A 16,539-nucleotide genomic window follows, 5' to 3' on the forward strand; every position below is an offset into this window, starting at 1 on the left:
ACATAATAGTGACTGAATTACTGACTGAGAAAACAAGACAGGGCGGCAGTAGCAATCCATCTGGCAACATAAATACAGGCACTTTTATGTTAATGCTTGTGCCATTGGAGAGAGGCATTGTTTGTTGGCCTTCAGAGTCCCATTCTCACCTTTTAACATTTACTCGCATTCTGCTGGACCCCTGTTGGAGAGCCATAAGGTATCAGACCTGTGTTACAGCCATTTCCAACGGACACAGAGAAAAGTCAGGTATCTGACATCAAAGACTTGGACCCCAGCTCCTTTATAAAGTAGTGGGACACTAAGGCTGGGAATACAGACTAATGCTCAGAATTCTGCATTTTAAAAATAATTGAACTATCCAATAATTTGAACTAAGCAACATTCAATTAAGAGTAGACTTTCTATAAAAGTTCTTGACATTACAACTGTGATTTACTTGAAAAAGTACTTCATTGGCTGTAAAGCACGTTCTGAGATCATGAAAGGCACTAGCTAAATGCAAGTCTTTCCTCTTAAAAAGAATTTGACAATATTCAATATTAATTTATGACAAGTCAAATTAAAGAAACCATGGAGACATGGACTTTTTGTCAAACGGAAAAGGATTCCCCAGGGTGTGCTGTGAGTCTGTGTGGAGGCTTCAGCATATTCTGGAATGATCCATCCCTCACTCTTCGGGGAGCTGCCTCTGCTTCATCTCCTGGGAAAGAAAACCATTGAATAAGGCTTCGTGTTACAAAATATTGACAGAGAGCAGGATCACACAATCAACGGGAACAGACTCTCACTTTTAATGGTCACAGTCACAAGATATGCAACCCAGGCGCTGGAAAACAGAGAGTGAGCTATAGGAAGATTTGCACCCGTGCTATATATAAAGACTTTTCAAAAAATACATTTGAAACGACGTTCTGTTCCCCTCTCCTTTCCTGAAGGTGCTCACTCTTTTTGAGATACAGTTTGGGAGCGCAGCAGTGATTCAGCAGTTCACCAATGTGGCCATTATTTGAGTGTAGACAGTGGATGTTGGTAACGAGCTATTTGACCATGGGGGTAAAGCCCAATTCTGTCCTTCCCTAATGTCCAACAGGGGGTCATGGGATAGCAATCAGGAATGGGAAACCAGGGTGATTTTTCTTCATCCATAATATCTTCATTCATATGTTTTAAGGGATATAACTGAGTTTGGGGATTGAAATTTTTAAATGTAAGATAAAGGAAAAAGCACCTGGTGAGAAGCCGGTAAACAGACCTAAAGTATTTGCAACTCAAAGGGTGGTCTAATATTTATTTAATAAGGTCAGAATTGGAAGTGGCACAATCTAAACAATGGACAATCCTTTTTTAAGTTTCTTTGTGGAGACGAGATATCTACAGCTGTCTCCATAAGGGGTTTAAATGATTAAGTCCTAATGAAGAGTCACATTGGATGTGAACTGTTAACTCTGTTTCTCTCTCCACAGATGCTGCCAGACCTGCTGAGTTTTTCCAGCATTTTCTGTTCTTATTTCAGCTTTCTAGCATCTGCATATTTTGCTTTTATTTTGTCTAAATTATTCATATGGTTTCCCAGAACAAAAGGAACATTTGGTAATTTTAGATAATTAGTTTAAATCTCTAACTGGGACATCCAAGGTGTGTCATGTTGCCATGGGGATAGATTACAGGTAGGTATTTTTTTGTTTTGGGTTTATCTGTGTGATTTCTCACAGAAACGGACAGTTGAAGTTTGAGTCAGTTTGGGACCAGCTTTAAAACAAGCAGTTGGAACTTGAAGCAGCTTTGAGACAAGTTAAGAGACAGAGAATCTGCCAGCTGTAGACCAGTAGCAGAGGGCTATCAGAAAACAAGAGTGTTTTCTGATGTTGGAGTTACTGAACAAGAAAACAGTAAAGACCATGCTCGAGCTGGGGTGTCCACATTTGTGAGGTATTTAAGGAGAGGTGGAGGGTCATCTAGCTGGATGCTGGTGGAAGGACCTCATACCTTGGTTAATAGCAGGAGCACTGAAGAGAATCAAAGTGAATTCCTGAGAGCTGTGGCACACCCTGGTGTGATCCCAGGAGAAGTGAAGGAACCCTCAACATCCTGTAAAGAATAGCAGAATTCTTGGATGGAAATAAATATTGTTTGGGAAGTGTTCAGTTGATATTTTCGGGTTTAAAGAATAAATGTTTTCGAAATATGGTATCATTAGGTATGGTACTTGCTTTGTTTAACTCTTGTACAGTTAAGTTTTTGTTTAAAATGTGAAATCTTGTGGCATAATTCAGTTAATAACTGGGAGTTCGAATTTCTAAATAGTGGGGGTGGTGGTGGGATCATGTGAGGAGATATAGTGAAGGGAAACAACAAAGTAATACAGCAGGGCAGCAATTGGGGTAATGAGTACCAGAGTGTGACAGGAAAAGAAAGAACATACAATTGTAATAGCGCACCAGCAGATAAGGCCAGAGATTGCAAAATTAGTAAAAAAAAAAGAGTTCAAGGCCCTGTATCTGAATGCACACAGCATTTGTAACAAAAAGGATGAATTGTTAGCACAGATACAGCTAGAGATAAATATATAAGACCTGACCTGATAGGCATTACAGAGACATGCATGAAAGGTGACCAAGGCTGGGACCTGAATGTTGAAGGGTATTTGACATATCAGAATGAAAGGAAATTAGGGAAAAGTGGCGGGTAGCTCTGTTAATTAAGGATGAAATCAGTTCAGTAGATCATATAGATATACATCAGATAGAGCATACCGCAAGAAATGACTGGTATCCATAAGAAAGGCACAGCAATAATCATGGGTGACTTTAATCTACATGTAGATTGGGTAAATCAAATTGGCAAAGGTAGCTAAGGAGATAGAGTGTTTTTGGGACAATATTTTAGAGCAGTGGGGTCTGGAGCCAACCAGGGAGCAGGCTATTCCAGACCTGGCAATGTGCAATGAGACAAGATTAATCAATAGCCTCATGGCAAAGGAGCCTCTGGGTGCTAGCAATCACAACATGATAGAATTTCATGTTCAGTTTGAAAGGGAGAAGTGTGGGTCTATGACTAGTGTTTTAAATCTAAATAAAGGGAACGACGAGGATATGAAGGCAGAGCTGGCTAAGGCAAACTGGGAAACTAGGTTAAAAGGTTAGGACAGTAGAGTTGCAGTGGCAGACTTTTAAGGAGATATTGAATAACTCTCAGCAAAGATTTATCCCAATGAGAAAGAAAGACTATGAAAAAGATGCATTATCCGTGGCTAAGTAAAGAAGTTAAGGATAGTACTACATTGCAAGAAACACTGTACAAATCTGCAAAGATTAATGGTAAGTCAGAAGATTGGACAGATTTTAAGAACCAGGGAGAATGACTTAAAGGATCATAAAGAGGCAGAAAGAAGAGTATGAGAGAAAGATAGCTAGTAATATAAAAACAGATAGTAAGAGTTTCTACAAGTATTTAAATAGGAAAATAGTAACTAAAGCTCATGTTGGTCCTCAATAGAGTGAGGCTGGGGAATTGATAACAGAAAACAAAGTAATGGTGGAGGCGTTGAACAGGTATTTTGTGTCCGCCCTCACGGTAGGGGACTTATAAAACTTCCCAACGATACTTGATAATCATGAGGGATGAACTTAAAATAATCACGATCACCAGGAAAAAGATGCTTGGAAAACTATGAGGCTGACAAGTCTCCAGGACCCGGTGGCCTTCATCCTGGGGTCTTAAAATAAATGGTGTCACAGATAGTAGATGCATTGGTTATAATCTTCCAAAATTCCATAGATTCTGGAACAGTCCCAGCGGATTGGAATATAGCTAATGTAACACCTTTATTTAGGAAAGGAGGAAGGCAGAAAGCAGGAAACTACAGGCCAGTTAGCCTAACATCTGTCATAGGGAAAGTGCTAGAATCCATTATTAAGGAGGTTATAACAGGATACTTAGAAAATCACAATATGATCAGGCAGAGACAACATGGCTTTGTGAAGGGAAATCGTGTTCAACTGATCAATTAGAGTTTTTTGATGAAGTGACATTCAAGGTGGATAAGGAGACCAGCAGTCGTGGTATACTTAGATTTCCAAAAGGCATTTTAGCACAAATAAAAGGATTGTTTAGCTAGCAGGAAGCAGAGAGTAAGGTTAAATGGGCCTTTTTCAGATTGGCAAATTGTAACTAGGGGAGTGCCACAGGGATCAGTGCTGGGTCCTCAACCCTTTACAATCTACATCAATGACTTAGATGAAGGGACATAATGTATGGTAGCTAAAGTTGCTGATGACACCAAGGGAGGTAGGAAAGCAAGTTGTCAAAAGGAGGTAGAGAGTTGGCAAAGGGATATAGACAGGTTAAGTGAGTGGGCAAAAATTTGGCAGATGGTGTATAATGTGGGTAAATGTGAACTTCACTTTGGCAGCAAGAATAGGAAAGCGGTATACTATTTAAATAGAGAACGATTTCAGAACTCAGTGATACGGAGGGATCTGGGTGTGCTGGTACATGAATCACAAAGTTAGAATGCAGGTAGAGCAAGTGATTAGGAAGGCAAATTAAATGTTGGTCTTTATTGCAAGAGGAATGGAATATAAATGTAGGGAGATTTTACTGCAGCTGTACAGGCCCTTAGTGAGGTCACATCTGGAGTACTTGAATGGTTTTTGTCTCCTTATTTGAAAGAAAAATATATAACTGCTTTAGAAGCAGCTCAGAGGAGATTTACTTGACTCATTCATGGGATGAAGGCTTATCCTATGAAAAAAGGTTGAATGGGTTGGGCCATAGTGATTTGAGTTTAGAAGAATGAGAGATGATCTTATTGAAACATATAAAATCTTGAGGGGACTTGATGGGGTGGATACCTGGAGGATGTGTCCTCTTCTGGGGGAGGCTAAAACTAGGGGACATAGTTTAAGAATAAGTGGCCTGCTTTTTAAGACAGAGATGAGGAGAATTTTTCTGTCAGAGGGTCGATAGTCTTGTATGTTTCAATAAGATCGCCCCTCATTCTTCTAAACTTGTATGGGTATAGGCTCAAACTGTTCAACCTTTCTTTATAAGATAAGCCCCTCATCCCAGGAATGAGTTGGGTGAACCTTCTCTGAACTGTTTCTAATGCCATTTTATCTTTTATCAAATGAAACCAAAACTCTGCACAGTGCTCCAGAGGTGGTCTAACCAAGGCCCAGCACAACTGCATTAAAACTTCCCTACTTTCATATTCCATTCCTCTTGCAATAAATATCAACATTTCATTTGCCTTCCTAATTACTTGCTTGTACCTACATACTAACTTTTTGTGATTCATGTACCTCACCTGAATCCCCCTGTACCACTGAGTTCTGCATTCTCTCTCCATTTAAGTAATAGACTTTTTTTATTTTTCCTGAAAAAGTGGAGAAGTTCACATTTTCCCACATTATACTCCATCTGCCAAATTTTTGCCCAGCCACTTAACCTATCTATATCCCTTGTAGGCACTGTACCTCCACTGGACAACTTACTTTCCTACCTATCTTGATGTCATTGGCAAATTTAGCTATCATGTATTCGGTTCCATCATCCAAGTCATTATTTTAGATTGTAAATAGTTGAGGCCCCAGCACTGATCACTGTGGCACTCCACTAGTTACAGGCACAAAATACCTGTTCAACCCTTCCGCCATTTCCTTGTTTTCCATCATCAATTTCCCCAGACACACTCTCTCGCGGACCAAAACTCACTTTAGTTATTCTTTTCCTATTTAAATACTTGTAGAAACCCTTACCATCTGTTCTTATATTTCTAGCTTGCTTTCCCTCATATTCTAATTTCTCCCTCTTTATTATTTTTAATCACATTTTGCTGGTTCTTAAAATCAGTCCAATTTTCTGACCTACCATTAATCTTCTCAGCTTTATACAGTGTTTCTTTCAATTTGATACTATCCTAACTTCCTTTTATAGCTACGGGGAATGCATCTTTCTCAAAAAGTCTTTCTTTCTCATTGGATAAATCTTTGCTGAGAGTTAAGTGTCCCCTTAAAAGTCTGCCACTGCATCTCTATTGTCCTACATTTTAACCTAGTTTTCCAGTTCACTGTAGGCAATTCAGTTTTCACACTTAGTATTAAACCCAAAATTCTCACCTTAAAACTGAACATGAAATTCTATCATTTTAATGATCGCGGTCACCTCGAGTCTCCTTTACTATGAGGTTATTGATTAATCTTGTCTCATTGCACATGAACATGAACTGCTCCCTGTTTGATTCTAGAACATACTGCTCGAAGAAATTGTCCCCAATACATTCTATGAACTGATTTTCTAGGCCACCTTTGCCAATCTGATTTGCCCAATCTACATGTAGATTAAAGTCTCCCATGAATATTGCAGTACCTTTCTTACACACCCCATTTATTTCTTCCTGTATACTGGATCCTACAGTGCAACTGTTGTAAGTGGGCCTGTAAATTATCCCCGCAAGTGACTTCGTACCTTTACTATTTGTTATCTCTACCCAGATTCTACATTGTGCTCCTTCAAGCGAAGATCACCTCTCAATACAGTTTTTAAAAATTCATTCACGGGATATGGGCTCCGCTGGCTGGGCCAGCATTTATTGCCCATCCTTAATTGCCCTGGAGAAGGTAGTGGTGAGCTGCCTTCTTGAATCGCTGCAGTCCATGTTTTGTAGGAACATCCACAGTGCTATTAGGAAGGTAGTTCCAGGATTTTGAGCCAGTGATAGTGAAGGAATGGAAATATAGTTCCAAGTCAGGATGGTGTGTGACTTGGACAGAAACTTGCAGGTGGTGGTGCTCCAATGCGTCCACTGACCTCATCCTTCTAGGCGGTAGAGGTTGCAGCTTTGGAATGTGCTGTTGAAGGAGCCTTGGTGAGTTGCTGCAGAGCATCTTGTAGATGATACACACTGCTGCCACTGTGCGTCGGTGGTGGAGGGAGTGGATGTTCATTGCGGTGGTTAAGGTACTAATCAAGTAGGCTACTTTGTCCTGGACAATGTCGAGCATCTTGTATATTGTTGGAGCTGCACTCATCCAGGCAAGTGGGGAGTATTCCATCACACTCCTGATTTGCGCCTTGTGGATGATGGACAGGCTTTGGGGGGTCAGGAGGTGAGTTACTCTCTGCAGAATTCACAGCCTCTGACCTGCTCTTGTAGACATAGTATTTATATAGCTAGTCCAGTTCAGTTTCTGGTCAATGGTAACCCCCAGGATGTTGATAGTGGGGGATTCATTGAATATCAAGGGGAGATGGTTAGATTCTATATTGTTGGAGATGGTCATTGCCTGCTACTTGTGTGGCATGAATACTACTTGCCACTTATCAGCCCAAGCCTGAATATTGTCCAGGTCTTGCTTTCACGGACTGTTTCAGTATCTGAGGAGTCGCAAATGACACTGAACATTGTGAAATCATCAGCGAACATCCCCACTTCTGACATGATGGAGGGAAGGTCATTGATGAAGAAACTCAAGATGGTTGGGCCTAGGGCATTACCCTGAGGAACTCCTGCAGCAATGTCTTGGGACTGAGATGGTTGACCTCCAACAAGTAAATATATGAAAAAGAAGAGAGAGGCCAAAGTGAACACGGGCCCCTTAGAGAATGAGGCTGGGGAAATAATAATGGGGAACCAGGAAATGGCAGAGGAGTTGAATAAATACTTTGCATCAGTCTTCACGGTAGAAGACACTAATAGCATTCCAAAAATAATTAAGGGGCAAAAGTGGGAGAAGAAATAAATAAATTAACTATCACTAGAGAAAAAGTACTAGGGAATTTAATGGGCTAAAGGTCAATAAGTCTCTTGGACCTAAAGGGTTCCATCCTAGGATATTAATGGAAGTAGCTACATAGATAGTGGATGCACTGGTAGTAATCTTCTAAGAATCTTTAGATTCTGGAGAAGTCCCAGAGGATTGGAAAACTGCCCTTATTCAAAAAGGGAGACAAAAAACAGGTAATCAAAGCCAGTTAGCTTAACATCTGTCATTGAGAAAATGTTAGAGTCTATTATAAAAGATGTAATAGCAGAGCATTTAGAAATCATAAAATAATCAAGCAAAGTCAGCAAGGCTTCATGAAGGGGAAATCATGCCTGACAAATTTATTAGAATTCTTTGAGGAGGTAACAAGCAGGATAGAAAAAGGGGAACCAGTAAATGTAATTTCCAAAAGGCGTTCAATAAGGTACCGCACATAAGGCTACTTAATAAGATAAGAGCCCATGGTATTGGAGGTTGTATATTAACATGGGTAGAGGATTGGCTAACTAATAGAAGTCAGAGAGTAGGGATAAGGGGGGCATTTCCAGGATGGCAACCTGTAACTAGTGGAGTGCCACAGGGATCAGTGCTGGGCCCACAATTATTTACAATATATATTAATGACTTGGATGAGGGAAGTGAATGTACTATCTCCAAGTTTGTGGATGATGCAAAAATAGATAGGAAGGCAAATGGTGAGGATGACACAGAGTCTACAGAGGGATATGGACAGGTTAAGTGATTGGGAAAAACTTGGCAGATGGAATATAATGTGGGAAAATGTGAGGTTATGCATTTTGGCAGGAAGAATAGAGGAGCTGAATATTATTTAAATGGAGAAAGACTGCAGAAATCTGCAGCACAGAGGGATTGGGAGACTTCATGCATGAATCTCAAAAAGCTAGTATACAAGTTCAGCAGGTAATAGGGAAGGCAAATGGAATGTTGGCCTTTATTTCAAAGGGAATGGAGTATAAAAATAGGGAAGTCTTGCTAAAACTATACAAGGCACTAGTTAGACCACACCTTGAATACTGTGAAAAGTTTTGGTCCCCTTATCTAAGGAAAGACATACTGGCATTGGAGGCAGTCCAGAGAAGGTTCACTTGGTTGGCCCTGGGCATGGAGGGATTTTCTTATGAGGAGAGGTTGAGTAGGTTGGGCCTGTACTCATTGGAGTTTAGAAAAACCTTATTGAAACATACAAGATTTGAAGGGGGCTTGACAGAGTAGATGCTGAGAGGTTGCTTCACCTTGTGGGAGAGCCTAGGACCAGAGGGCAAGATCTTAGAGTCAGGGGTCACCCATTTAAGACAGAGATGAGGAGGAATTTCTTCTCTCAGAGTATAGTGAATCTGTGGAATTCTTTACCACAGAGGGCTATAGAGACTGGGTTAAGTTTATTCATTATTTATGGCTGAGATAGACAGATTTTTAATCAGTAAGGGAATCAAGGGTTATTGGGAAAAAGCAGGAAAGTGGAGTTGAGCATTATCAGATCAGCCATGATCTCATTGAGTGGCGTAGCAGATTTGATGGGCCAAATGGCCTACTTCTGCTCCAACATCTTATGGTCTTTTGGTCTTAACCACAACCATTTTCCTTTGTGCTAGATATGACTCCAACCAGTGGAGAGTTTTCCCCCCGATTCCCATTGACTCCAGTTTTGCTAGGCCTCCTTGATGCCACACTTGGTCAAATGCTGCCTTGATGTCAAGGGCAGTAATTCTCACCTCACCTTGGGAGTTCAGCTCTTTTGCACCAAGGCTATAATGAGGTCAGGAGCTGAGTGGCCCAGGTGGAACTCAAATTGAGCACCAATGAGCAGGTTATTGCTGAGTAAGTGCTGCTTGATAACACTCTTGATGACACTTTCCATCACTTTGCTGATGATTGAGAGTAGACTGAAGGATCATCCACTCGGCACTCCTGGCTGAAGAAGGCTGGAAATGTTTCAGCTTTGGCTTTTGCACTGATGTACTGGGTTCCCCCATCATTGAGGATGGGGATATTTGTGGAGCCTCCTCCTCTGGTTAGTTGTTTAATTGTCCACCACTATTCACAACTGGATGTGGCAGCACTGCAGAGCTTAGATCTGATCCATTGGTTGCGGGATTGCTTAGCTCGGTCTATCACTTGCTGCTTATGCTGTTTGGCATGCAAGTAGTCCTGTGTTGTAGATTCACCAGGTTGACACCTCATTTTTAGGTATGCCTGGTGCTGCTCCTGGCATGCCTTCCTGCACTCTTTATTAAACCAGGATTGATCCCCTGGCTTGATGGTAATGGTAGAGTGAGGAATATGCCGGGCCATGAGGTTACAGATTGTGGTTGTATACAATTCTGCTGCTGCTGATGGCCCACAAGGCTTCATGGATGCCTAGTTTTGAGTTGCTGGATCTTTTCAAAATCTATCCCATTTAGCATGGTGTAAGTGCCATACAACATGATGGAGGGTATCCTCAATGTAAAGATGGGACTTCATCTCCACAAGGACTGTGTGGTGGTCACTCCGACCAATACTGCCATGGACAGATGCCTCTGCGACAGGTAGATTGGTGAGGATGAGGTCAAGTATGTCTTTCCCTCTTGTTGCTTCCCTCACCACCTGCCGCAGACCTTGTCTATCAGCTATGTCCGTTAGGACTCAGCCAGTTTGGTCAGTTGGTGATGGACATTGAAATCCCCCACCCAGAGTATATTCTGTGCCTTTGCCACCCTCAATGCTTCTTCCAAATGGTGTTCAACATGGAGGAGTACTGATTCATCAGCTGAGGGCGGAGGGGGAGGCGGGGGGGGGGGGGGAGGTTTGGGGCAGTAGGTGGTAACCAACAGGAGGTTTACTTGCCCATATTTGACCTGATGCCATGAGATTTAATGAGGTCCAGAGTCAATGTTGAGGACTCCCAGGGCAACTCTCTCTCTACTGTTTACCACTGTGCCACCACCTCTAGTGAGTCTGTCCTGTCAGTAGAATAGGACATACCCAGGGATGATGATGATGGTGTCTGGGACATTGTAAGTTATGGTTCTGTGAGGATGACTATGTCAGGATGTTGCTTGACTTGTCTGTGAGATAGGTATCCCAATGTTGGCAAAAGCCCCCAGATGTTAGTAAGGAGGACTTCACAGGGTCGACAGGGCTGGGTGTACTGTTGTCGTTTCCAGTGCCTAGGTTGATGCCGGGTGGTCCGTCTGACTTCACTCCCTTTAGACTTTGTAGCAGTTTGATACAACTGAGTGACTTGCAAGACCATTTCAGAGGGCAGTTAAGAGTTAACCACATTGATGTGGATGTAGGTCTGGAGTCACATGTAGGCCAAGCCATGTAAGGACGGCAGATTTCCTTCCCTAACGGGCATGAGTGAACCAGATGGGTTTTTAAAGCAATCGACAAAGGTTTCATGGTCACCATTAGACTAGCTTTTAATTCCAGATTTTTATTAATGGGATTTAAATTCTACCAGCTGCTGTGATGAGATTCAAACCATGTCCTGAAAGCATTAGACTGTATCTCTGGATTATTAGTCCAGTGTCACTACCCACTTCATCACTGCCTCCCCTAATTTCATCCTTAATTCCTTAATTAACAGAGTTATCCCATTACCTTTTCCTAGCTTCCTGTCTTTCTGAAATGTCAGATACCCTTCAATGTTTAGGTCCCAGCCTTGGAACCATGGGCCTGAATTTTACGTTCCCCCACCAGTGAATTGAAGGGACAAGATTCCCTCCAGGTTCCCGCCTGCCCCGACCACACAACGATTTTATGCTGGGACGGGCAAGGCCTTGGACGGGAAGCTTGCCATTGCCTCAATTGAGGGCCTTAAGTGGCCAATTAATGGCCTCCCCTCAGGTCTCTCGCCCCAGACCCTGATTGCCCTCCACTGTGCTCCCACCCCGCCCTGTCAGGCCTTCCCTACCCTGCCTGCCCTGGGACCCCCTGAACTTACCTGGGCCTCTGGTTCCCGGACTTGGTCCTTGACGTCTTCTTGAACTTCCTTTTTTGCCCACCGCAGCACTGTCACTGCAGGGGCTGGAGAGCTGTCGGCCAATCAGATTAGCTGACAGCTCTCTAAGGCGGGGCTTCCTTCTGAGTGAGGGGCGAAAGTCCCACGTGCAGCCAATTAACGCTCATTGGAGCATAAATTGGCTGCGGGACAGTTGGATCCCCACCGACTCTTTGGATGGTGGGAAACAAAACCCTGCCATCCCAAAAATTCAGGCCCGTGACTCTGTAAGGACAATCAGGTCACACATATTTATTTCTATTTGTGCTAACAATTCATCCATTTTGTTACGAATGCTGCACAATGCGTGATATGGAGCCTTTAACTCTGTCTTTTTACTATTTTTGCAATCTCTGGCCTTATCTGTTGGTCCACTCTTAAGTTTTTACACTCTGTCCCTTCCTGTTATCATTAACCAAATCGCTACCCTGCTCTCTTATCTTATCATTTCCTTTTAATTTATCACATTTCCTCTCACTTGATCCCTTCCCCCACATATTTAGTCTAAAGCTCTCTTTATCGTCCTAGTTATGCGACTTGCCAGAATACTGGTCCCAGCATGGTTCAAGTGAAGACCATCCCAACAGTACAGCTCCCACTTCTCCCTAATTGAAAGCCATTTCTCCCACCCCAGTCTATGAGCCACACATTCATCTCTTTAATCTTATTTATTCTTCTCCAATTTGCTTGTGCCTCAGGCAATGTACAGAGATTATTCCCTTTGAGATTCTGCCTTTTAATTTAGCCCCTAGTTGCTCATAATCCCTAAGCAGAACAGCTTTCCTAGTCCTATTCATGTACCTACATGGATGACGACAAGTGGATTCTCTCCCTCCCACTGCAGGTTTCTCTACACTCTCAAGTAAATGTCCCAAACCCTGGCACTGGACAGGCAATGCAACCTTCTGGGCTCTTGCTCTCACAAAACCGTGTCTATTCCCCTGATTATATTGTCCCCTACTGCCACAACATTCCTAATTATTTCCCCTACTTGAATGGCTTCCTGCGCCATTGTCAGTTGCTCATCTATCTTGCAGCTCCTGCTCTCATCCATACAAGCTGCAAGAGTCTTGAACCTGTTGGACAATTGCAAGGGCTGAGGCTCCTCCATTTCTACCTTCTTGATCCCCTTACCTGACTCATTTGCGGTCACACCCTCCTGCCCCTGACCATGGATGACCTTATCCTAAAGGGTAGATTGCCCTCCGGAATAAAGCGTCCAGGTAACTTCCCCCCACTCCCCGATGCATTGCAGTGTCTGTCATTTGGCCTCTAGATCATTAACTCTGAGCAGAAGTTCCTCGAGCTGCTGACACTTACTGCAGACGTGGTTGCCGTGGATCACACCGGTGTCCACCAACGCACTCATACTGCAGCCACAACACATCACCTGCCCTGCCATCCTTATAACATGTTAATTTATTTTTCTTAGTTAGTTTATAATTAATAAAACCGACTACTAACAAGTTTTACTGCTGCTAATAAACATTACTATTACTAAACCTTGCAATTACTAATAAATTACCTGGGTTTTGGAAGGGAAACGGGAAAAATACTCACCGACCAATCACTTACCTGTTTCCCTGGGATGTCAAACTCTGATTTTCTCAGAACGTGGTCAGTCTGCCCTGGAAACACAGACTGGCCAAGCTTTTGTCGGCAAAGCCTGCCGCTCTCTCCCTTCATGCTCTTTCTAAAACTGGTCCCAACAGTTTGGCACAACAGTGATGAACAATTGTGAACAATGACCCAACCGTGGTCCCTGCACTGATCCTTGTGGAACACCACTTCCCATCTCCTGCCACTCTGAATAACTACCCTTTTCCCCTAGTCTCTTTCTGCTTTCTGTTATAAAACCGGCTCGTTATCCATTCTGCTACTCGTCCCCTGACTCTGCATTCTCTGGCCTTATTCATTAGCCTATTATGTGTTACCTTTTGAAAATCTAGATAAGTTACTTCTACTTACATTACCATTGCCTACTCTCTCTACCTCTTCAAACGAATTAATGAGGTCAGTCAAGCAAAGTTGTCCCTTTTGAAATCCATGCTGAGTATTCATTAATATAACTTCTGGTTTCTAGATGTTCTTCTATTCTCCTTTAGCAGGGGTTCTAATATTTTTAACATCATTGACGTGAAGATGACCGGCCTACAGTTCCCTGGACATATTATCTTCCTTCTTATATATAGGAATAATGTTAGCTACCTGTCGGTCCTCTGGTACTACACAGCTCTCTGATGAAGTATTAAATATGTGTAGTGATGCCTCTGCTCCCTTTTCCCTAGAAAGTTTGAAAATGTGTGAATGAAATCTGTCTGGACCAGGTGATTTATCTTCTTTGAGTTTGTTTTGTTTATTTAATATTTTACCTTTGTTGATTTTAAATGCGGTTGTCTCATTGCTAATCTTAGCATCTGATGCCATGCCTGCTTGTCCTGTTTCCTTGCTAATGAAATACTGAAATGATCAGATTGTGTGTACATGTAGACCAATTATTTCAACTAAATAAGTTAGGAAGGACCTGGGGTCATGCTTTCAAATTTGTATGGGCAGAACTAGATTAGATGTTAGCGGCTGTTTTATCTTTTCTCAGAGAACAGTGAATCTGTCAAACTGGTTACCAGCTTGGGAAGTGAATGCTAGATTCTCTGAATTTCTCCAAGCTAGAATTGGCTCTGTTCCTGTCTGGGGTGGAGGTCATCTTGTACAAGAGGTAGGTGTGGTATCTTATCAGGGTTAATGTGTTCTCCTGCTCTAGTTTTCATCGCCCAAGGGGATCAAGGAGGAATTTTCAATTTTCTTGTTCTGTTAATTGGCCTGAGTTTTTAATCTGTGCTTTATACCTTCCAGGCGACTACATGGTTCTGGGTGGATGGAGAGTGTCTGGATTGCGATGCACAAGTCGTCACAACTGTGTAGGGCAGGCTAGGTGGACCGGTAGGTCTTTTCCTGGAAGTCATTTTTGTATCTCTCTCTGAATATCTCCACAATGGCACGTTCATGGCATGTTACAAACTGTGCAATTAATTGCAATAAGTAAATAACTAACTAGTTACTAACCAAGGGAAGTAGCTAGGGTAGAATAAAAGCCAAATACTGTGGATGCTGGAAATCTGAAATGAAAACAAAAGTAACTGGAAAAGCTCAGCAGGTCTGACAGCATCTGTGGAGAGGAAGGCAGAGTTAACGTTTCGAGTCTGTATGACTCTTCATCAGAACTGAGGAAAAATAGAAATGAGGTGAAATATAAGCTGTTTGAGGGGGGGTGGGACAGGTGGAGCTGGATAGAGGGCCAGTGATAGGTGGAGGCAAAGAAGAGATTGCCAAAGATGTCATAACCAAAAGGTCAAAGGGGTGTTGACGGTGGTGAAATTGGCTAAAGGATGTGCTAATGGTATAGCTTATTTTTCAACTCATTTCTATTTTTCTTTAGTTCTGATGAAGAGTCATATGGACTCGAAGCGTTAACTCTGTCTTCCCCTCCGCAGATGCTGTCAGACCTGCTGAGCTTTTCCCGCTATTTTTGTTTTTATCTAGGGTAGAACCCCAATTCATTAGGCATATTGCCTATTCAGTCTGTCACCTCCCTCATTCCACGGGCAGTCATTTGTGTGTGGTGGAAAGCAATTTCTCTATCGACCTCAATGACCCAGCTCCATTCATCCCACTCAGCTTGTATCCTATGTTGCAATTGTTTTTTGATCTAATCTTGCTGTTTCCTGTCAGACTGCCACACTTTATGAGATACAGAAATTTCCAGAACAATGCTCTTACTCTGCAGTGAACAATAAAACATCAGAGCAATCACGGGTGAGGAGAGGACCTTTGACCCATTATTACTCTAAGATTTACACTCAGCTAATTAACATCCAACTGCATTTTGCCAGTGTCTCCATGACTCTGCTTGGCACATTAGTGGAGATATTTGCCATCCTTTGTGTTAAGAAGTGCATTCTGGAATTTTGACTAGCTTATACTTCATTTCATAGACTTATAACAGCACAAGAGGAGGCCATTTGATCCATTGTGCTTTTGCCAGCTCTTCTGAAATCGCTAAAAGCAAAATACTGCGGATGCTGGAAATCTGAAACAAAAAACAGAAAACGCTGGAAAAACTCAGCAGGTCTAACAGCATCTGTGGAGAGAGAAACAGAGCTAATGTTTCAAGTCCGTACAACTCTTCTTCAGAGCTAAACAGAAGTGAAAATGTGATGAAATGAGGCAAAGGAGAGGTTGACAAAGATGTCATGAACAAAAGGACAAAGGGAGTGTAAATGGTAGTGGTAAGGGCTAAAGGAGGTGTTGATAGTGGCATTAAGGTAAGAAAGCAGAATGTGATAATAGCAAGACAAGGGTAAGCACCCTGAGAAAGGACAACATGAACAAGTAACAGATGGAGTCAAGATAGCAAGAAATAAGTTCCGTGGGGCAGGAACAGGCTGACACGATCGGTCCACCAGGGCAGTCCTGTTTGTGGATTTTGGGGAGGAGGTAGAAGCGGGTTGTCCGGGGTTGGAGACTATGAGGTTGGAAGCTGTGGAGGGAAGATCTCCAGGGAAGATGAGATCAGTGACAGTCCTGGAAACAATGGCTTGATCTTCAGTGATGGGGTCAAGGTCCAGGGGGCGGTAGGAGGAAGTGTCTGCGAGTTGGCGCTCAGCCTCTGTGAGGTAGAGGTCAGTGCGCCAGACAACAACAGCACCACCCTTGTCAGCGGGTTGATGACAAAGTCAGGGTTGGACCTGAGAGAACAGAGTGCGG

General features: G+C 42.6%; 1 protein-coding gene across 1 annotated transcript in view; it reads right to left on the bottom strand.

Annotated features, from left to right (window-relative positions):
• Positions 1-562: 562 nt before the first annotated feature.
• Positions 563-16,539, bottom strand: part of fhad1 (forkhead-associated (FHA) phosphopeptide binding domain 1) — a 125,542-nt gene continuing 109,565 nt past the window's right edge. The window contains exon 31 of the mRNA XM_078559254.1: positions 563-703. Coding sequence (XP_078415380.1) covers positions 671-703 — 33 coding nt within the window. The 3' untranslated portion in view covers positions 563-670. The remainder of the gene's footprint in view (positions 704-16,539) is intronic.

The sequence above is a fragment of the Cetorhinus maximus genome, chromosome 15 (genome assembly GCF_964194155.1).
Source record: "Cetorhinus maximus chromosome 15, sCetMax3.hap1.1, whole genome shotgun sequence".
Classification (NCBI taxonomy): domain Eukaryota; kingdom Metazoa; phylum Chordata; class Chondrichthyes; order Lamniformes; family Cetorhinidae; genus Cetorhinus; species Cetorhinus maximus.